The sequence below is a fragment of the Acipenser ruthenus genome, chromosome 23, assembly GCF_902713425.1.
Source record: "Acipenser ruthenus chromosome 23, fAciRut3.2 maternal haplotype, whole genome shotgun sequence".
NCBI classification, from domain to species: Eukaryota; Metazoa; Chordata; class Actinopteri; order Acipenseriformes; family Acipenseridae; genus Acipenser; species Acipenser ruthenus.
In genome coordinates this window covers 5099635-5120961 of record NC_081211.1, presented here as the reverse complement: position 1 = coordinate 5120961, position 21327 = coordinate 5099635, and the positions used below count along the sequence as shown (strand labels likewise).

General features: G+C 40.6%; 3 protein-coding genes across 4 annotated transcripts; 2 read left to right on the top strand and 1 right to left on the bottom strand.

Moving 5' to 3' along the window:
* Positions 1-1900: 1900 nt before the first annotated feature.
* On the top strand, positions 1901-7265 carry LOC131699714 (G patch domain-containing protein 3-like). 2 transcript variants are annotated; one of them, XM_058997556.1, is made up of 7 exons: positions 1901-2563; positions 3134-3609; positions 4016-4190; positions 4424-4483; positions 4748-4869; positions 5255-5382; positions 5729-5938. In XM_058997556.1, exons 1-7 carry the CDS (start codon positions 2086-2088, stop codon positions 5802-5804), a joined length of 1515 nt encoding a protein of 504 aa, XP_058853539.1. In that variant the 5' UTR covers positions 1901-2085; the 3' UTR covers positions 5805-5938. The 2 variants fall into 2 exon arrangements, with proteins under 2 accessions (XP_058853539.1, XP_058853538.1); XM_058997555.1 differs by having other exon boundaries at positions 1913-2563; positions 5751-7265.
* Positions 7266-7390: 125 nt separating this feature from the next.
* On the top strand, positions 7391-12955 carry LOC117413107 (GPN-loop GTPase 2-like). The gene is made up of 6 exons (XM_034021865.3): positions 7391-7526; positions 8421-8861; positions 9175-9331; positions 9552-9712; positions 9945-10075; positions 10853-12955. Exons 2-6 carry the CDS (start codon positions 8454-8456, stop codon positions 10923-10925), a joined length of 930 nt encoding a protein of 309 aa, XP_033877756.2. The 5' UTR covers positions 7391-7526; positions 8421-8453; the 3' UTR covers positions 10926-12955.
* Positions 12956-14712: 1757 nt separating this feature from the next.
* On the bottom strand, positions 14713-19333 carry LOC117412887 (T-box transcription factor T-A-like). Its single transcript, XM_034021509.3, has 8 exons — positions 19036-19333; positions 18354-18618; positions 17869-18003; positions 17579-17640; positions 17286-17347; positions 16867-17040; positions 16483-16606; positions 14713-16238 (listed from the first exon to the last, which is right to left on the bottom strand). The coding sequence occupies exons 1-8, from the start codon at positions 19218-19220 to the stop codon at positions 15977-15979; spliced, it is 1269 nt and encodes a 422-aa protein (XP_033877400.3). The 5' UTR covers positions 19221-19333; the 3' UTR covers positions 14713-15976.
* Positions 19334-21327: the final 1994 nt, after the last annotated feature.

Here is a 21327-nt window from a genome sequence, read left to right as displayed (position 1 = left end):
TGATCTGAGGACAGAGAGTTCACACGATAGACTATGACTGCTTTTCCTGCGAAATGTTTGTAGTTTACAATCCAATTCGCGGCACTGATAACACTATGTAACACAATTTTTGTTCCTGGGTAGTAAGTGTTATTTCCTAATTGCTTATGCCTCAAAAGTATAGAAAATGGCTATTATTCCCCACAAACTTTGCTTTTGTGACCAGGACAGTGATATTTTGAAATTTACCTATTTCCAATGAGAAAACAGGCGAATTTGTGTCTTTTCTTTCACATAAAGCCAGAAAAAAACAACATATGAATCCAAATTAACATGTATTTATACTAAAGTAATACAAAAATGACTACAAAAGATTTAGAAGTGAGTAGTTTTTCGAGATTTACGACTATACTGTAAATCACTTTCACGAATCAGCCCCCAAATGTAGTCTCCCAAAATGTTCTCGTTATACTGTCCTTGGTAGCGGCGTTCAAAGTCCAGTATATCCTGGTGGAAGCACTCGCCTTGCTCCTCTGAGTACGCTCCCATGTTCTCCTTGAATTTATCAAGATGAGCATCAAGGATATGGACTTTGAGGGACATCCTACAGCCCATTGTGCCGTAGTTCTTCACCAGAGTCTCAACCAGCTCCACATAGTTTTTGGCCTTGTGATTGCCCAGGAAGCCCCGAACCACTGCGACAAAGCTGTTCCAAGCCGCTTTCTCCTTACTAGTGAGCTTCTTGGGGAATTAATTGCACTCCAGGATCTTCTTTATCTGTGGTCCGACGAAGACACTGGCTTTGACCTTTGCCTCAGACAGCTTAGGGAAGAAGTCTTGAAGGTACCTGAAGGCTGCCGACTCCTTATCTAGAGCTCTGACAAATTGTTTCATAAGGCCCAATTTGATGTGCAGTGGTGGCATCAGCACCTTCCGGGGGTCCACCAGTGGCTCCCACTTGACGTTGTTCCTCCCCACAGAGAGGTCGGTCCGCTGTGGCCAGTCCCGCCTGTGGTAGTGCGCCTTGGTGTCCCTGCTGTCCCAAAGGCAAAGATAGCAGGGAAACTTGGTAAAACCGCCTTGGAGACCCATCAGGAATGCCACCATTTTGAAGTCTCCTATGACCTTGATGCCATCTCAGAAAAATGCAGATATGTATCCACTTAGGCAGCTGGAACTAAACTGAACTGGTGGGCTTAAGGCCCCTGTATTTATACTACTATTTATATTACTGGAAAGTTCTAGAAAGTTCTAGAAGTTACTCCAAGTTTACTCAGCACTGAATCTATCTGGAATGTTCTGGAAAATAGGTAAATTTCAAAATATCACTGTCCTGGTCACAAAAGCAAAGTTTGTGGGGAATAAAAGCCATTTTCTATACTTTTGAGGCATAAGCAATTAGGAAATAACACTTACTACCCAGGAACCAAAAAAAAAAAAAAAATTGTTACACGGTGTAATCAGGTCTCTAAAAACGTCTTTTATTTATTATCCCCGGCGAGACGTACATATTTATACCACTATCACAGGTTCCTAATAGTCGTGTGAAAATATTCACAGTAGTGCACTACATAGTGGTGTAAGGGAAGGGGGAGACTTGTTTTCAGTGATAGCTCATTGCTGCCTCCTGCTGGACATTTGGGGTTCCAACAACATAATAATTATTAGGATGACTGCAGTGACATCTTTTTGTGTGTCTTAAATTGTTACTTCAATGTGCATATATATGTTACTTCACGTCACAAATATACAGTATATGTTAGTATAAAATGCGCGGTTTTAAATAGCAGCAGTTATCCCGTTTACAGTTATCCAGTTTACATTTTTTGTGTGAGAAAAGGTAGACTGATAATTTCAGTAAATAATAAATAAATATATAATAATAATAATAATAATAATAATAATAATAATAATAATAATAATAAATGTTTCGATTTTTGTTTGTTCTATTAAAATAAAATAAAATAAAACTCTTGTTGTTTTCCCCCATAAATCCCATTCTGTTTTTTAAATACTGCTTGATGATGATGACGTACAATTAGATTATATAATTATACGAAGCAATAATGGAAGAATTTTGAAAATGGTTGACGTCAGTGTTTGTGAATGACAGCGTTTTCAATAAAGTTGTCATTATACAAAAAGGCGTGTTTACAGTGTTACAATATGTCCGCTCCCGTTGTTTACTGTGTCGTTAGTAATATCCCAGCAAAATTCCGGTCGGTGGATCTCCGGAATTATTTTAGCCAGTTTATCGAAGGGGGCGGCTTTGGGTGTTTCCATTACCGACACCGACCTGAGGTTCTCAGAGACCCAGAACATGAGCCCGGGAAAGAGCAGGCCGAAGAACAGCCGGAGTGTTTACAGAGCGAGGGACCGGAGGAGGGGAGCTCAGAGCCGGCAGATACCGGAGGACAACCCGCTGCCACAGGAAAGACAACGTGCTGCTGCGTGGTCTTGGTTCAAGCAAACCAGGCGGACCGGTTCGTGAAGATGTACGCGGGGAATCAGTGGGTTGGTTCCGAGGGAAGCTGGCTAGGCAGTCGGTGTGTTATCAGGAAGATCAGGGTCTCGGATCAGTCGGGTAGGTGAACTGCAGACCAGCAACGCAATTGAAACACGCATTTACTGGTTTCTTACTGGATACTGAGTTGTATTTAAAACGCACAGCAGCACTCATAGATTAAGAATGTTTAGAATGTATACGTTTTCTCTTGAACCTGCTTGTCTAGTTAAAACTTGCAGATCGGACTAGAGCTGGACACTGCGGGAAAATCATCATTTGTGAAAATAAATAGAATATCACAGATACGTGTATATGAAACTGAGGTGAATGAGCATTGATATTAGCAACTAATATCGAACTTCAACCCAACTTTAACCAGGGATGGAAATAAGACTCCTGTTGCATAGCAGGTTCTACTACAAGGTTGATTAGCCACAGTGTTTAGGTAGCAAGCTTGGGTGTGTCTGATTAAACTCATAGTAAAACCAGGAATGGATTAAACTGCTATGCAGTGGGAGTCTTATTTCCAGCCCTGAAACAGACTGTGTGGTCCAGTGGTTAAAGAAAAGGGCTTGTAACCAGGAGGGCCCTGGTTCAAATCCTGGCTCACTGCGAGATATGTAACGTATAGCGCATTTTGTTTTGCAGAGTCCAACATGTTTCCTTATAAAACGAAAAAGGAGCTGAACAGCAAGATTGCCCTGAGCGAGAGGTTCACTGAAGAGGACTTGACAAGACTGCCTGAGATGAACCCCCCTGCTCTGATGCCCAGTGGCAATGTGGGCACTCCGGTGACTGTGTTCCTGGAGCTCATCCAGGCTTGCAGACTGCCTCCACGCATCATCACCAAACTGGGGCTGAAGTTCCCCAAGACGGGCTCCAATCGGAGGTACGGGAACGTCCCCTTCGAGTACAGGGCCACCCAGACTGTTCGGCTGGAGGAGGGGGTGTACACTGCCAACGGTGAAGCCATTACAGGGGGAGATCTAGGACCTGGTGCTGGGCTTGTGCCTCCTTCAGGGAGGAAGAAACAACCGAGGAAGAAACATGGGGGTCCTTCGAAAGATGGAGAAGAGTCCAGCTGCGAAGGTGGAGATGACTGTGCAGAGTCCCACTCCGATGATGTAAGTTGTGTAGCCATGTGTACAAGGGCTGGAGAACAAATCTGAAACACCTGCCATAACACTGTCAAAAAGACAATGTCTCTAGAAGCAGAAGCACTTGCCAACAAGCACATGCTATCAGCCCTCTGTCAGATCCTCTGTTAGATCTACAGTCTTGCCCATCATTACTCATAAGACTTCTATTGCATAGCAGTTCTCCAATTCTAGGTTTTACTACGAACCTGGTTAACCACTGTTATATGAAACAAGGTCAGGTGTGTCTTATTAAATGGCTATGCAATGGGAGTCTTATTTCCATCCCTGTAACTGAAACTGAGTTGAAACAGGGAGATGTAGGTTTGATATATTTAAACATGTGGGTTTTAGCCAATACAAATTGCTGAAATGGGTGTTGTGTTGTGAGCAGGACGATGACACGTGTGAGGAGTGGGAGCGGCACGAGGCCCTGTACGAGGACGTGACTAACCAGGGGCGCTGCGAGGAGAGGCTGTTTGAAGAGAAGATCGAGCTCAAGTGGGAGAAGGGGGGCTCCGGGCTGGTCTTCTACACTGACGCGCAGTACTGGAAGGAGGAGCAAGGAGGTGTGTTCCATGCACTGCACTGGATCTGTGTCCATGTCTCAAGTCTGCTTCAGTTTTATCACTGAAAAATACATTCTCAAAGGTTGTTAAGTGTTGGGACCCAGTCTAACACCCCTTTCTTAACTCGCTCACTCTCACTACTAATCAAAGCATGAGCTTGAGGAGTAAAAAGACATTTCTTTCTTTCTTTCGATGGATTGTAACCCCTGGCGCGTGTTCTTGTTGTTTTACAGATTTTGACGAACAAACTGCTGACGACTGGGATGTAGATATGAGCGTCTACTATGACAAAGGTATGCTGTGTTAATCAAGCTTTGCTTGTGTAACTAATACAATCCATATTATATTAGTTACACAATATATGATTGTCGGCTGAAGAGCAGCTTCATAAACAAACAGTATAATTAATTTCAATAAGAACCACTTGCATGATTGCAAACACCATTGACGCTAAGGGGACAAGTACAAAACCTGAAAATGTCATTCGAAGCTACCAGCTCTTTATAGCTGGGTGGAATTGCTCCTGTCTTCTCACACTTTTCCTGCCTTACCTTCAGACGGAGGGGATAAGGATGCCCGGGATTATGTCCGGATGAGGTATGAGCGGCGACTGAGGGATGGATTGGAGGAGGGATCAGTGCAGGGCCAGCGAATCTGGGGCTTCGAAAAATACACCAAGGTACAGAACAACAAGGGAGAGTCATTAGGATTATAAAATACATGAATAGTGACTATAATACAGCCTGGACTATGCAAATGTAAAAGGACATCCGAGTTAATCACTGAATATTAACATTCAATGATCATAAAAGTCAATAAAATAATAATGAGTTCTGGGATATATTATTTAACCCATATACTATAAAAAAAATAAACATCATTTGGGCTCTGGGCTTGTGGTTTATGATGTCACTGAAGCCCTCGATGGAATTATTGTAATTATTATTATTATGCTGTTGATGTTTTAGTAATTTACTTTGTTTGTGTAATTTACTTGCGAGTTACTGTCAGTGTTCCTAGTGAGAGCTGCTGCTCAGAGTTGTGGTTTCCTCTCTGTCCTCCAGGGTATAGGCAGGAGGGTGATGGAGAAGCAGGGCTGGAAGGATGGCTCTGGGCTGGGCCACAGCAAGGTGGGGATGGCAGAAGCTTTGGAGAACGAGGGGCAGCACCCCAAGTGTAAGAGAGGATTCGGGTAAGTGGCTTCCTCTACATCGTGGGGTTTAAATGCACATTATTTAGGTAGTGTGGATAGCTTATGGAATAATATTGCTAATGCTACATACCAGTCTTTGTATGTCCTTTTTTATTTTTATTAGAGCTACCAAGTCTCCAAAAAACATACTCAACATACATATGAAATATGAGCTCAAATGGCAGTCTAATGATACACACCTGCATGGTATAACTATGGACTGTATATTAGCATGTAACTTCAGCAAATGGTTAATTGCATATTAATTAAATTTACTTATTTACTTCATTGCATTAACGTATTCATGCCACTCAATATAACGCATTACTGAATCTTCTTTTAATAGCCCTAGACCTTGCCTTTCCCAGGTATCATGGAGAGAAGCTGAACACTTTCACGGCTGTGAAAAAGTCCCGTCCTGAATTTAGGATTTCTACAGTTTATGACAAACCCGAAGAAAAGGACCAAGGAGATTCCCTGCTGCGCCGTCAGCCACCCAGCAGCATGAAGTACAGACAGAACCAGACGCTGAGGGGGAGAACGAAGGACAGCAGTCAAAACTAGACTGTCTGTGATAGTGTGGAAAAATAATACGCTGCAGTGGACACAATGTTTAGGAAAAAAGGTTGCCGTGTATCTGTCCATTTCAGTAATACTGATTCATCATCCAGAACTTCAAACACTCGAAGACATTCTCAGGCAAAACTTCTAAGAAAGTCAAATTGACAAGTGTTTCACCCAGTGCCTTCATCAGTGTGTTTGAGAGAGGCATAGCTGAAACCGTTTTTGCCTCAGTTTTACCGGTTAGTAATTGTATTTATTATCTTTGTAAAGAAAAATGTTATCTTTTACTATAAAAAAATTGTACAGTTAATACATTTGTCTCAATAATTCACTTGGTTATTGTTTTCTGCTGTCTAGATATTCTTTGTGTCATAAACCAGTTATTTATCTAAACTTTGGATTTATATATATATATGTACACACACACACACACACACAGAGTCGCAGACAAAAGTATTTGGGCAGTTTAAAAAAAGAAAAAACACCAAAAAAGTTATATAATTTAGAGATTCAGCTTTATAATAAAACAAATTATTACATAACATGAATAAAATGAAAATGAACGTGCAAAAATTAATGTCATACTTTGACAAAAGTATTTGGGCACCCTTACATTAGTATTTTACAGTTTGCAGTCTTTTTTTGTATTTTAAAGCCAGTTCTTGGGCATCTTTCCAGAGATATTTTTGCCCATTCTTCAACACATGCAGCTTTGAGTTCTGCAGTCGACTTTAGTTTCCTTTTTGCAACAGCAGCCTTCAAGTCAATCCACAGCATCTCGACGGGATTCGAGTCTGGTGACTGAGATGGCCAATTCATAACTAATCTTCCTTTTTAGACTTCACAGAATGCTTAGGGTCATTATCCTGCTGGAATACAATCTTCCGTCCAGTAAGCCTTCTAGCACTGGGTAACCACCACTAGAAAGGACCACTCCGGTCTGAGACCACAGATGTCTTTAATGTACTGTGACTTTCTACAGTGACCCAAATCGCACTGCTGTTAAGCTTAATATATTTTGCTTTTGAAATGTTATTTCCCTACAGAAAGCATTTCAACTATAAAAACATGGGCGTACCTAAATACATGGAAATGTTTATACTTTCAGGAAGCAGTAACACATTTATTTTTGAACTGTTTTGTCAGTGGCAGTGGATGGAGTGTATAAATTCCAAAGACTACCAAACAGCTGCATTCCATTATACCCTTGGGAATCAACGGGTTAACTGGTTGTGTTCTGTTTTCCATAGCAGCATTGCAAAGTAAATTTTACTGGCTTGATCACAGCCCTGTATTCTCGATGATAATTCACCTGTTAAGACTATATACTACACGTGCAGGGTGGTCTTTACTGTATAATCGTGTGAAAAGGTGCAGGGTGTGGAGTTGAGATGAGCTTGAATGCAATCTGTTTTTATAAAAGAGTTAAAAGTTAAATAAAAAAAATAAAAACTACCACGTTATATGCAAATATTGCCGTCTTGATGTGCCTGTTCATGTAGCCTGCGTTTCTTATCGGCGATTATTGACCGCCGTACGAGCTTCCGTTTTCAGATCCGGTGCGCTGTCTTTAAAAACAGGTGAGTTACTGGTGCACGAGAAGTTAAATAGCAAAATCATAACTACACTAGTTTTAATAAATAAGATGATACCTAGGGGCAATATCATAACATCGAACCAGTGCCTGTGTTATGATTACGGCGTGTGCTTCTGAAATGTACTGGTGCTGCTGTTGTGTAAAACAATAATTCAATTGTATTTTAATAAAGGGTCGATTTTGTTTATACATGAAGAAAATAAAAACTAAAATTGATACAACTAAATGCAATTCTAATACTGACCGTAGCACTTGTAGGGTACTTAATTTAAGAGCAGTTTTTGAAATTAGTGTTTCTATAACAATGCACAGTACACATCGTATAATTTAATCTTCAAATATCGATATTAAAACAAAACACCGGTGCAGCCGTAACTATTAGCATTTTAGTCCCCTATAACGTATTGCGTTTTGAAAACATTTTTCCTTGTGAACATTTCCTGTTTGACAGCTAGCTGTGCATCTGGGTGGTAATTGTCCCATTCCTCCCTTAGGAGCTAAAGCAACCGACTGGTAGAGTTTATCCACATTTGGAGAGAAGCTTCTATTTAAATAAGAACTTCATCTGCCTATTAAGCAAGCAAAAAGTACAAAATCAATGAGAGAAACTTAGACCAGTCCTGGATTTCAAAACTCCGTTTCACTTATTTAAAGGAATTTGAGCAATCTTCTCTAAACTGATTACACTTCTCAAAGCATGACAAAATATCCCTGTAGTCTGTAAGTTTCCTAACATGGATCTATAGGGGAGGAACAGTCTGTTGCTCAGTTATATACCTAATAGGCTAGTTCTAATCCCCCGTTGGGTGTAGCACTAGCGTCTCAAACCCTGAGATTTCTGAAGCCTGTTATAAACTTGGTGTCCTCTTTGTTACAGACACAGTAATGGTTTAAAGGAACGAGAGACAGCATGTCCAGCCCTCCTTGCGTGATGTTTGGCCAGGTGGTGATTGGTCCCCCAGGCTCTGGTAAGACAACCTACTGTCTGGGCATGCAGGAGTTTCTGACAAAGCTAGGTCGTAAGGTTGTGGTGGTGAACCTTGACCCCGCCAATGACGGCCTTCCTTACCAGTGCTCGGTGGACATTGCAGAGCTGGTGACTCTCGATGCTGTCATGGACGGGCTAAAACTGGGGCCCAATGGCGGGCTGATATACTGCATGGAGTACCTGGAGGCCAATTTTGATTGGCTGGAGAAGAAACTGGAACAGTTCAAAGGCTGCTATTTTCTTTTTGACTGCCCTGGACAGGTGGAACTTTACACACACCAGAACTCGGTGAAGAATATTTTTGCACAGCTGACAAAGTGGAATTTTAGGGTAAGCTCTTACTGTGAGATTACATTTTCAGCAAAATTTTAGTAGACACGAAACAAGAAAGTACCTTTGGGCATTTCTCAAATCTTACCTGGCGTGCACATCCATTGGTCATGTAGTTCTCCCATTTACAGGTTTGAAATAAAGCACATATGTTTTTGTTATATATACTGTTACCTGGTACCTGGTATCATACTGGGTTAGTCTGTTTAGTCATGATGGATACAGTGGAGCATCTGATCATCCAATGTGATACAGACGTTTCTTAACACAGTTTCTTACTTCCAGTAATTGGTTGTTCCTGCTGTTCCTGCAGCTGACTGCTGTCCACTTGGTGGATTCCCATTACTGTGCAGACCCTGCCAAGTTCATCTCGGTGCTGTGCACCTCGCTGTCCACCATGCTGCATGTGGAACTGCCCCATGTGAACATCCTTTCCAAGATGGATTTAATGGAGCAGTTTGGCAAACTCGGTAAGAAATGTGACTTGAAGTCTTTTATTTATTAATTCAAACTTCTTATAAGGACTTGGAAACTGGTGTGTTTAAATTACATAATGGGATAGTTTCACAGACCCTGATTGGCAAAAAATAAATAAATAAATTGTGCAAGCTAGGATCATTCAGATTTGACCAAGCCTGGTTCCAAACCTAATACAAAGATTTTACAGCTGTGTTTCTGTTTTTCCGAAAGCATTCAACCTTGACTATTACACTGAAGTGCTGGATCTCTCGTATTTGTTGGAGCATTTGGCCTCAGACCCGTTTTTCAAGAAGTTCAAACGCCTGAATGAAAAGCTTGTGGAATTGATTGAAGATTACAGTCTGGTGTCCTTTGTACCGTTAAATGTGCAGGTGAGTGACTTCATGGTTTTGGTTTCAGAGGTGATGAACAGCTTTGCGGGGGTACAGAAAATGACCATCCTGGCAAAGCATTGGAAGTAACCTCGATATTAAGGCCAATCGGAGAGGCCTACATTTTGAAAGAGGCTTTATATTGCCCTAAAAAAGTGGCCTTCTTACTGAGGTGGCTTTGTAATACTGTATTATTATAGAAAGACCCAATGCAGTGGTTTTGCTTTCCCAGGACAAGGAGAGTATGGTCCAGGTGATGAAGGTGGTGGATAAAGCAAACGGGTACTGCTTCGGGGATCTGGAAGAAAGAAGCATGGAGGCAATGATGTCAGCAGCAGTGGGAGCAGATTTTCATTTTGCTTCGTATCCTTTTTCATATTGCACTCTGGGTTTGAACTGAGGCCACTGAAACGTCAACCCCTTGAAGTTCCACGATATGCCTGTGTGCATGTGTTGGGTAGAAATAATCTTATGGTCTGAAGTAGGTGTCTTAGGCAGGGCTGGTTTCACAGATCTTGATTAGCACTAGTTTTGGACTACTTTACCTAAATTCGCATTAGGTAGTCCAAGATTAGAGTTTATCTGGGTCTGTGAAACCAGCCAATAGTGTTTCTCTCTTTTGAATAAGATGACAATAAAAGGACAATTCAATAAGACCTCGTGACCTCAGGTTTGGGCATGTGTCATATTTAAATTAAACCAGGATCGAGGATAGAGCATGAAAATGATGTTCCACAGTAAACACTTACTGCTGCACTGTCAATTGTGGCACAGTGGATGCTGTTTACATCGCTGGGAGGAAAAAAAAGAAAGAAATGGTTCCTTTTTAGAGCATGCTTCAGCAAATTGATTTTTCAGGACACCTAGATTTTACCTAATGGTTTTATTGTGAACATGTCCTGCATGATCTTCTGTCAATTCAGTTGATTTTAGCAGGGCTGGAAATAAGACTCCCATTGCATAGCAGTTTGATCCATTCCTGGTTTTACTACACCTGAGATTGTTACCTATGCACTGGGGCTAATCATGCGCATGGAGTGGGTGAAACTGCTCTGCAGTCGGTCTTATTGCCAGCCCTGGTTAGTATTTTATCATGAATAAATACACTGCTGCCTGTTGATTCCTTAACTCTGTATTCAGGACCTTGGCTGTGCAGGACAAGTATTTGAAATCGAATACAAAGACAGTGGAAGAGGAGGTGATGGATCTGTAGGGCCAAGCACAGTACACGTGTGGGTCTTCTGACCACGCTGAAGAAAATGTCTATACCTTCCTTCAAGGGCTTCAAGTATTGTGCTTGGACACACACACTTGGTGAAACCATTCATGGCTCTGAAAAGACCACACAAATTATGATTCCTTTTTACCTCCACAAGGGGGCAAAGTGCCGCATTAGCAATGGAGCTGCAGGATTGCCTCCAGAAAGCATTCTCGGTGATTAGGATTTGGGTCTTGCGCAAAACTGTTGAACCCCGATGTATTAAGAGCTATGAAAGCTGTAGAAATGTATTTTTTCTATTGTTAAATTCCACAGCCGGGTCTGGCTCACTGCATAGGAGTCCTGCATCTGATTGGAGATTAATTACAAAGGCATTTGCTAAAACATTTGTCTTGACTTGGAAATTGTAAAATGGCATGCAATAAAAATAGCAATAGATTCATCGGTCCATAAGAACACATGCTTGTTAAGCCGTTACCTTCTCGAAGGAAATGTCAGGCATTAGGACCCGCTGAAGATGGAGTGCCGGTGGTCAGAGAAAGTGTGCTCAGCTGACAACAATGTCTCACTCAGGTCTGAAAATGTCCTTCATTAGGAAAACCACACAGAGATCAGAGGAGCAGGCAGGGGCAACTGCAGGCTCAGCACACAGCCAGCCAATGTGCAGCGGCAGTGTTATACGCATTGAGCTGTTTTATCATGGGGCACAATAAATTACAGAAGGTCCAAGAGGTTATTGGGATGAGGAACGCAGCATTTGCAAATGATACTTGATGATACAGCTTGAGCAGGGTAGCACACTTTGCAGCACTATGTTGTCAAGTTAAACATCGCAGTTCAATTAACAGTGGCAAACACTGACAGCCTCACAAGGAAACCCAGCCTCTTGCATCTGTGTGTGTTTAAGATGCATCTGCTTGATTAAGGAAGCCTGCCACTTGGATTATAGAATCACATACTGACAATGAGAGAATACAAACCGATCATGAAAACATCAATAAACTAAAGTCACAAAATACTGTAAGAGCAGTCGGTCTAGGCACAGATAAAACCTCAGACTGGCAGTATCGCTTTCCAAGTGACCACAAACTCAGTAAATGTTTGGCCATTTTCTTAAGGTGCGTATTTAGTAAAGTTCTTTCTTAGGATTTTTACATCTGTAAATAGAAAAAAAACCAGTACAAAAGTTTGTACATGATATTCATATGCCAAACTGAAAATATTGCCAGGCTGTTAAAGCCTTCTTATTTTAAACCAGTGTTGACTGTCTCTCCGAGGCTGAAGGGTTATTGGTCTGACACCAGCTTGCCAAATTGTTCCACCCTTTGGGCCTCTCTGTAGCCAGAGCCTGCCCTGGAGGAATTCATTTGGATTTCATTGCTGAGCTGTTAATCATTCTCTAAACTGACACGTTCCTTCAGTGCGGTCATGGGACAGTGTTATTATCCTCTGTTAACGTACCTGCAGACCTGTGTGAAGACTGTGTAGTTTGAAATATGCATTTCACCTGGGGAAACCTCCTGGGCAATGAGATCTCACCACGTTCACTTTACAGTGAAAACTGCAGCGCTCCTTAATTGTAGAAATCTGACATACTGTTACGTGTGTTGTACTTTGTAAGGGCCCTTCACTAATTTACTGTTTTCCGAATGTCATGTTTTGTTTTTTTATTGTGTGAAATAACTAGAGAGCTCTGTGTTTGTGTCAGATCTACTTAATACAGCAAATAAAAATGGGAGATCACAAGTTTGTGTGTGTAGACGAAAAATGGAACCAAGGGGTGCTGTTTTCAAACTAAAAAGAAAAAGAACATAATAAAGTTAAAAAACAAAACTACAATTAAACTCAATTTTAAAGTATTCTTGATTTTCATTATTATTATTATTATTATTATTATTATTATTATTATTATTATCAGGATCATCCATCTATACAATGAATACAGAGCATGTTAGAAAGCAAACATACAAAGCCTGGTATCTTGCTCATTGTGAGCTGTACTTAATAAAAATTGCGTAGAATGAGTTTTGATTAAATACATTTTTTTTTCAAGATTCTGAATTGTTACCCTCTAATTTGTGTGCCATTAATTTGAGTTAATTCCGCTATGTTTATTCAGATGCAAATTTATACAGAGTTTCTTGACCAAGCTTAGAAAACGAGACTGCAGATTGAAAGTGTTCACAGCAATGTGTACATTAGAAGCATTCTTAGCTACATTCATTGCATTCTCCTTCTTTGGTTTAATATATGCCTTTTAGGGGAAATGCAATAAGTAGAGTGCACTTTTTCAATATTTATTTTTAGGTGATTTTCCATATCATCAAATCCAGATTTTCCATATCATCAATCCAAATCCTATGTTCAGATTTGCCCCACTCAGTTAAATGTTTTTTTTTTTCTGAAACTGCCTTATCCCAGCTAGAAGTCCAATTGAATCTGTGTCTTTGTTTGAAGAGTTACTCCACCAGTTCAGTTTCTCATAATGCGGTGTGTACGTCACAAGCTCATGCAGATTTTGACATACCCATGCAAGTGGAAAACAATCTCCTTGCTGCTTGCAAACCCCTGGTGCTTTTATTACTTGTGCATTCTTGGATTGAGCTAAATTTAGGAGTTAGTGAACATCATTGGAATCACTGGCATTGAAATGATATTTCAAACTTTTCTGTAGAATAGGATGCGCGGTGCTGGATGTGTCAGATATTTAACATGGTGCTTTCCCAGTGTTTAATGTTCTTGAGGGAATGATTATTTCAATTATTACACACCCTTGCCTTATCTCACTAAAATACCTTTCGCATTGTTGTGAAGGGAGCAAGCCAGAGCAAGGTGGAATTTCTGCAAACAAAGAGTACATAAATGACCACAAGAGGTGAGCACTGGCAATTTCATCCCCCCTGAAACAGTGAGTTTGTGAGAGATTTTCTATTTCAAATCTTTAACAAACGTGCTTATCCGGGGGGAAGGAATTACTGGTGCACACGTCAGTGGCAATTTTTATACTGGCCTCATTACAGAAAGGTCACCTTAACTATATGGTGGTCAAAGAATGGCCTAAACAAAATGAAGTGGATACATTCCTGTGGGACAGTGAGACAGCATGGGTGAGCACCTTTCTCTGGATAACCCTGTATTAGTACCAGTGATGTACCGCCATTGATTTACTTTCTAACATATGGGCCTTATGTCCGTGAACTGGAAATATATTAAAATGTAAACTATCTGATATTTTTGTTTGTTGACAAAAAACCCATCAACTCTACTGCTGGCTCCACTATATCAGCTGTTCATTTCTCAAACCATTTCTGATGCCCACTTCAGATTTTCAGTGCAATATCCAACATTACCCTTTCCCTTTGACCTCGGGTGGCTGCCATAGCGACAGTTTGGCTCCTCTTTGAGGTGGTGTCTTGATAGGTGGTACACAGCTGGATTCTGAGATTCTCTCAATACTTTTATTGAAAAGCACCTCTAGCAGTGTCAACGATGCAGATATTTTTCACAAATTCATTTTGCCTCGAGGGCGGCAGCGGGTTTGTCCACAGAAACTCCCCTTTCTAGTTGTTATTCTTATCAATACTTTAAGTTAATTAACTTGATTTCAAACAAACAGGGTATTAGCCTTTAGAACACCAGGAAACCAATCAGAAAGCTGCCTGTGTCCAAGCTGTTTTATACACAGTTAAAATCACATTTAGTTCATGAATAAATGGCTTTAGCGGATGAACACACACGTCTGTGTGCAGAACAAAAAAGAAAGAAGACAAAGGCTTAATTGTTTCCAAAAAAACATTAATTTACTTTTAAAATTACATAAATAAAGCTCACGTGTTCATGTTGCCTAAAATAAACAAACAAAATATATACAATATTTCAGGATGAAATTAAACAAGACTTTTGACCTAACAAACCATCTGTAGACATAAAGGTAAAGTGTGCTTTTTTCAGCAATGTTTTAAATATCTGAAGCACTCTCTGTTATTGCAAACTCCCTTCCCTTTCATCTGTTGCATCACAAATTAAACATTGACTGATGTGTTTATACATTGTTTTAACAATAGGATAGTTTCAATACTAAAAACATTTGACATTAACATACAAGTGGGTAGTACTGGAAATGCATAATTCAAGTTCAGTTGATATAAATTAAATACAGTCCTGTATTCTACTCTGAAGTCAGCTAATACTTAAATAGAAAAAAAAAGTTTTAAAAACTTAATCATACAAGTGTTAATCCAGGGGTTCTACTTGAAAACTAGCAATAGCTGATAGTAACCTGGACCAATACAAAAATAATACAACTGTGTAACACCACTATTACAGTTATGTCTAAAGGTTTTGCATCACCTTATAGAATTAACTACATTTGCTTCATAGTCGCATGAAACCTGCTGAATAATGTTATGTTCACATATTGAATTACATACCGCTTTGCAATTTTCTCCACATAACAAAAAACAGACAAATTAAAAAATGTGACATTTCAGAATCTAACATGAAATACTGCACTGCTATTACGGCTTCTGGTAGACACTTGCGATATCATTTTGTAGTTTCTTTGATTACATGATGTTAAATAAAAGATCTAGATTATGTTCATAAATATATATTTTTTATTATTATGATTGTCTCGTTCCTAAAATTCTAGGTGATGCAAAACTTTTGGCCAGAGCTGTGCACAGGGATATTGTTTCGTAACTCAAGTACTTCACGGTGTATCAACAAGCTTTATTCCTTTGTGACTGTGTCACAGCTGGACAGTCCTCATCCTCGCAGGCACCCAAGACATTCATACTGCAGATCTGCCTGCCAGGATCCACTCGTTGTCCATGCCGACCTTCCCCAGGCTCATGAAGTGAAAAGGAAAATGTTCAAAGGATTTTCACTGAGGTAGAGTTCTTTTTTTTTCTAATACCAGTTCAGAAAATCTCAGCTAAACCCAATGGCGAGCCTGCGGTAGACAGGCTGTTCAGAAAGCACAGGCCTCACACCCACTAAGGACAGGGCCAGCTCCACTGCGTTGGTTGCCACGGTTACTCCAGTCAGTAACTCTGAGCCAAGGGCACCCAGGACGCGGTGAGCCTCGCTATGGAGCTCTCGAACTGGGCCTCGTTCCCGCCCACGTCACTCAGGGTGCTGTCGTACATGGGGGACCCAGAAGGTGCTGGCATGGAAGAGGCCAGGCCTGTATAAGAGACTGAGGATCCGCGGAGGAACTGCGACGTCAGGCCGCTGGTGATGGAGCCCGAGGGGGAGCCAGGGTTGAGAGAGGTGCCGGCGACCGACCACAAGCTTGGGTACTGACTGGCAAGAGAAAAAAAAGATTCAAAAGTAGATTTTTTTTTTATTATAAATGCAATATCATTAGGCTGTGTATTAGGATTGCCTTTTTGTGAATGTAAAAATAATCCTGTTGAAATCCAGTTGTACCCAATACTAAAATTACACAAATCCCCTCTTAAGAATTCTGACTTGGGATGCGGACAGCTGAGTTTTAAACTCCAGACTGACAGTCAATACTGACGTACAGCAGCCCCAGATTGCGTACCTGGAGTTTGTGGCAGAGTTGGTGGTGTGAGAGAGGGAGACCATCCCACTGGAGTTGGGGATCTGCAGACCGGACCAGCTATCATGAGAAGTCAATCCAGAAGAAGAGTTATCCATGTAATTATCTGGAAATAAAAAGTGACCGACATTTAGGGATACATCCGTGGTGAATTAAAATACCTACAACATGTGTGTAAAAGCAAATACTACATAGAAAACATCTTTGTATATTAAACTGACCATGTACTGTAAAGGGATTCTTCTGATGTCTACAGTTTAACACTTTCTCTCTGCTTCCTGAATAAATGGACACACATTTGCTGACAGCATTTAAAACCCCTAGCTAGCTCTGTAGTGGTAAAGACAGGAATGCAGCTGGTCTTACTCGGAGAGGAGTTTCTGTGTGAGTAGTGGCTGGGGTACGGTGCTGCTCTGTGGTTTCTCAGGCCAGAGTACCGCTCACAATAAGACCCAGTGGAGAGAGACGATCCACCGCCAAACTGGGCCTGGTTCGTGCTGGGGCAGATGGAACCGTTGCCAGGAAGAAACCATCCTCCAACTATTAAACAAAGAGAAAACGGTACATAAATATATCCCCAACAATAAACTAATGAAACTACAAGCAGACACTTTGCAAAGACATGTGCCTTTTCCATGACTTCAAACAGAGGGCCATCCCAGCTTAATATCACATCCCTGTATTAAAATACAGCTTTTGAGCTGGATTATTAAGATTCTATAAAGTTTGAAATCCAGACGTTTCATTTTGTATAGTAATATGCAGTGCTAGTCGAAGTCACTTACTTTGTGAATATCCCGACTGCTGGCCATCGCTGGAATGTTCTGGGATATCTTTGTGATCACTCCTGAAAAAAAAAAAAAAGAAAGAAAAGGATTTTAAAAACTGACTACAGTGAAGATTTTTTTTAAAAACTTGTTCACTAGTCAGATTTAAGTAATTTAAGGATTCTTCACTTGATTCTAATTAAATTAACATAAACATGGGGTTTGGTCTCATTTCAGAACAAAATTGAGCACATCTGGAGTAAATAAAGTTAGTTATGGATATAACAAAACGTAGTAGTGTTTCACATTACCTTTCTTTAGCATCAAGAAACGCCTTTGCAAAGGGGTTGTGTTTAATTTTCAGAGCAGTGATCTAGAAAAAGAAATATTGATATATTATACACATGCAGAATGAATTATTCTGTAATCAAGTATTGTGAGAATTCCAAAACTATTTTAATATCCAAGGAAATTGCAGTTACACTAATATGGTATCACTATTTAAGTAATGCTATGAATGTGTTGTTGTTTTCTTCATTCTCTTGTAGAAAGCTTGTACACACTTATTTGACTAAACATTTCAAAGAAAGGAGGCGCCCACCTCTTCGTTCTGATAAGCGGTCACTGCGATGAACTGCGTCTCGGGGAATGACTGGCTGTTGATCCTTTTCTGAATCCCTCCCACTTTCACGATGTGAATGCGAGGCTCGTATTTGTGTAGAGAGTTCAACATAATCTGCGAGGAGAAATGGATACATTATTGTGGAAATGTAACCGCAGATTATGATGATGATGATCAAAACGACACAGTAACTTTTTACAATAGACGGCTACTTCAGAATATCCATTTAGCGTATGCAATACTTAGGTTTCAGTTGTACTAACTACAGTTACAATTGCGTTACAAATTTACTTTCTGTACATTACAACAGTGTATTGCAGTGACACTGCATGAGTAAAAGGCTGAAGGAATACCTGCTTGAGAACTTCGACAGTGCGACTCTAAATACACATTGCACGCAATGAAAACCTCATTGTGTCACTTCTTATAAGCGGAATACATAAGAATGTGCAACCGTGTCGTACCTGCCCCCCTCCGTTGAGCTTGTTGGAGAGTTTGACCTTGCTGAAAGAAATGGGCGCTTTCATCCAATGCGCGCCGAAGTTGGGAGAGTCCGGGTGAATGTACACGCAGCTGGGGCTCTGAGGCTCCGGTTTGCCGCCCGGAACCCATTCCCCGTTGACATACTTCCACCGATTATTGTCAGCCGCTACAAAGTCCAGTAGGACGGAGTACATTGCGTTGGGGTCCAGCCCCGATACGTTAGCTCTGAGAACTGGAAACATCCTCCTATAGGGAAATAGGATTTTAAAATAAAACTCATTCGTTAGCTTAAGATACACTATGATACACACATACCGATGTGTTTTATATATGCAATATGAAAGATATGTGTTTCCTCAATTTTCACTATGTTTTCAGGGAAACCGTTCAAATACAAGGCTAAGTAACTTGTCAACAAACACCGAAGCTAAACCAACTGAACCCCATTAAGCTTTACAATTTTAGAAGCCTTCTTTTACTTATGTACTTATATTACTCAAATAATTACTTAAACAGACTGTAGTATTATGGGCGCAATGTCATTTTAATACAGCATCTTACAGTGAGTACCCTAGTGTGCATTTATTATGGATGTAACGTTTATTTTCGGATCTCTCATCAACACAGTCTACCTCCAAGTTCCACCAAAACCAAACCACGCACCTGCCAGTCTTGGTCACAATCATTTCGTTCGTGAGTTCCTTAAACTTCGTCCAAAGATCCACGTCTTCAAGCCCCACTTTAATATCCCTCTCCAACGCATCGCCTTTCTCGCTTCCCTTCTGGAACTCGCTCTCCACGGCGCTGAGGAGATGGTCAAGCCGCTGGTCTGTGTTGACGGAACTCATATTTCCTAGTGATGGAGGTGCCGATGGTCCTACAGAAAGTCCTCAGTGAGAAACACAAATGAAAAAAAACCCTAATCCCCCAAATCAACTCGTTGTAACGCTACTGCGTCGGAGCCACGAGTTTAAATCCCCACCAACACCCCACGTGTATGGAGGGGGTGTGGCCATTGGTCCTCGACCACGCCCAGTGGGCGGAGCGGTTTTCATCGCGTCAGACATAAACTAAAGGTAAGCAACTATTTCTTAAATGTCTTGAACAATTCATGACGTTTAACATCTTTTTCTTTGATTGCGCTTACGTTTTTATGACACGGTTTGGTAAATTCGCCAAGCTTTTGCTTCAGTGCAAAGTTTGCACTTTTTTTTTTCTAAATTTAAAAACGACATCTTAATTCTTCATTTTTTTTTTTACTTTTAGCCCCAAATGTTACATTATTTTTGGACAGTTGTCAATTCTGGTAGTATTTGCTTATATGCCCGTACACTTGTATGTTTATCTGCTTCTGTCAACATCGTTACCTTGGTTATGTGAGTGACGTAATCACATATATTAAAGGTTATGTAATTATGGAAGAAAATATAACTGTATTTCAGACCCCAGAACAGAATTTCAGAACAGTGTACCCTTAAACCGCATGGTACTGTATTTTGGTGTTTTATTCCTATAGTAAAATCATAAATCCTGCAATTGTGATTAGGGAACTTAGGTTTCCTGTTACAACAGGAGTCATGCACCCAAATATTACACAATCCTATAGCACACGATCGGAATCTTTTTATGAGTGATTAACAATAATAGCTAACAGCTCTACCTCTGTCTCACTGCACTGCTAAGTGACTCTGAACTAGGATATTGTTTAATTGTTGCTGCAGAAGTTTTTACCAGTTTCAAAACACGCATGCAGGAGCCATTCTGTGGAGTGACGTCACACAGCATCGCGGTGCTGTACTCGGCAAGGTGTCAGAGACAGAGTGTGAAGCGGATGAGGTAATATTCCTTCCTGTTTGTTCATTCTGCTACAGACAGGTAATACACCTGCAAGCTGTACAAAAATAATCCACATGTCAGCTGTCCATTCCTATTGCTCTTTTTTTCTAAGCTGATTTTTACTTTTACATGCATATACATACACCGTTTGGGGGGGGGGGGGGGGGGATCACTTTTATTTAAACTGATACAGAGCTTTACTGTGACATTATAACCCCATTTTGCTGCAAGTCGTAGAATGAGCATGCCGATTTAGCTAAAGCCGTGGCAAGCCGGTTTCCTGAGAAGGGAGTATGTAAACCAACAGGACTATCATCAAGGTCTGGTTTTTTTTTTTTACAGCTTTAAGGCTCAACGATGGAACAAGGTAATAAACCGACTCCAAACAGAGATGTGTCAGACTGAACCGTGTGTGGGAAAGAAAGAAATCGAGCTAGTTTAAAAGCAGATCAGCGATCTCACAGTAGAGAAACTTTTAGGATTTCTGCCTAAAGGTCATTACCAGCTTTTCTCTCAACTGGTCTTTGTTTTGACTTCAGAGCAAAGAGAATCCTCCAATTAGTTCTGTGAAAGTTTGATTCTGGGAGAGGGTTTAAAGGATACTGCTGGCCTTGGTATTCAGTTAGAGCTGTGGAGTGTGACTCGCTTTATAGGCTCACTTCCTGTAGTTCAACTGCATGGGTAATAAAACTCAAGAATCACTCACACCTTTACATCGCAGGACTCTCCTTTATAAGGCATGGATTCCTTTTTGAAGGAAACATTAGATAATTCATGTGGCAGGCCACCTGACAAGCACCCCATATAAAAGTTTGCCATAGTACATTTGCAACCACAATTTAGCAACTTTCCCATGCATATCCTGTACATGTGTTTACCACAGCTCACCATATGTTTCCATGTTCCCTCATACACGCTCTGTGCTTTATCATGCTTGCATGTTCTTTCTTACTTTGCTATGCTTTGAGTATGGTCTACTTTTACAAGGTTCAGTTCAGCAGATATAGTTTGTGTTGTTTTGTTAAGAGTTGGGTGTAGAAATCTGTTAAATGCCTTTTAATACAAGGGGTATTAACATAGGATCAAGCTCTTCCTATTTGATTCTTGCTTGTGAAAAGA

Coding starts and splice junctions, on each gene's coding strand:
- LOC131699714 (XM_058997555.1), top strand. CDS start 2,086: ATGACAGCGTTTTCAATAAAGTTGTCATTATACAAAAAGGCGTGTTTA. Junction 2,564..3,133: donor CAGGGTCTCGGATCAGTCGG/GTAGGTGAACTG, acceptor TTTGTTTTGCAG/AGTCCAACATGTTTCCTTAT. Junction 4,484..4,747: donor GAGCGTCTACTATGACAAAG/GTATGCTGTGTT, acceptor CCTTACCTTCAG/ACGGAGGGGATAAGGATGCC.
- LOC117413107 (XM_034021865.3), top strand. CDS start 8,454: ATGTCCAGCCCTCCTTGCGTGATGTTTGGCCAGGTGGTGATTGGTCCC. Junction 9,332..9,551: donor GGAGCAGTTTGGCAAACTCG/GTAAGAAATGTG, acceptor TTTTTCCGAAAG/CATTCAACCTTGACTATTAC. Junction 9,713..9,944: donor TTGTACCGTTAAATGTGCAG/GTGAGTGACTTC, acceptor TTGCTTTCCCAG/GACAAGGAGAGTATGGTCCA.
- LOC117412887 (XM_034021509.3), bottom strand. CDS start 19,220: ATGAGTTCCGTCAACACAGACCAGCGGCTTGACCATCTCCTCAGCGCC. Junction 18,004..18,353: donor AGCTCAACGGAGGGGGGCAG/GTACGACACGGT, acceptor TTCTCCTCGCAG/ATTATGTTGAACTCTCTACA. Junction 17,641..17,868: donor CCGCTTATCAGAACGAAGAG/GTGGGCGCCTCC, acceptor TTCTTTTTCTAG/ATCACTGCTCTGAAAATTAA.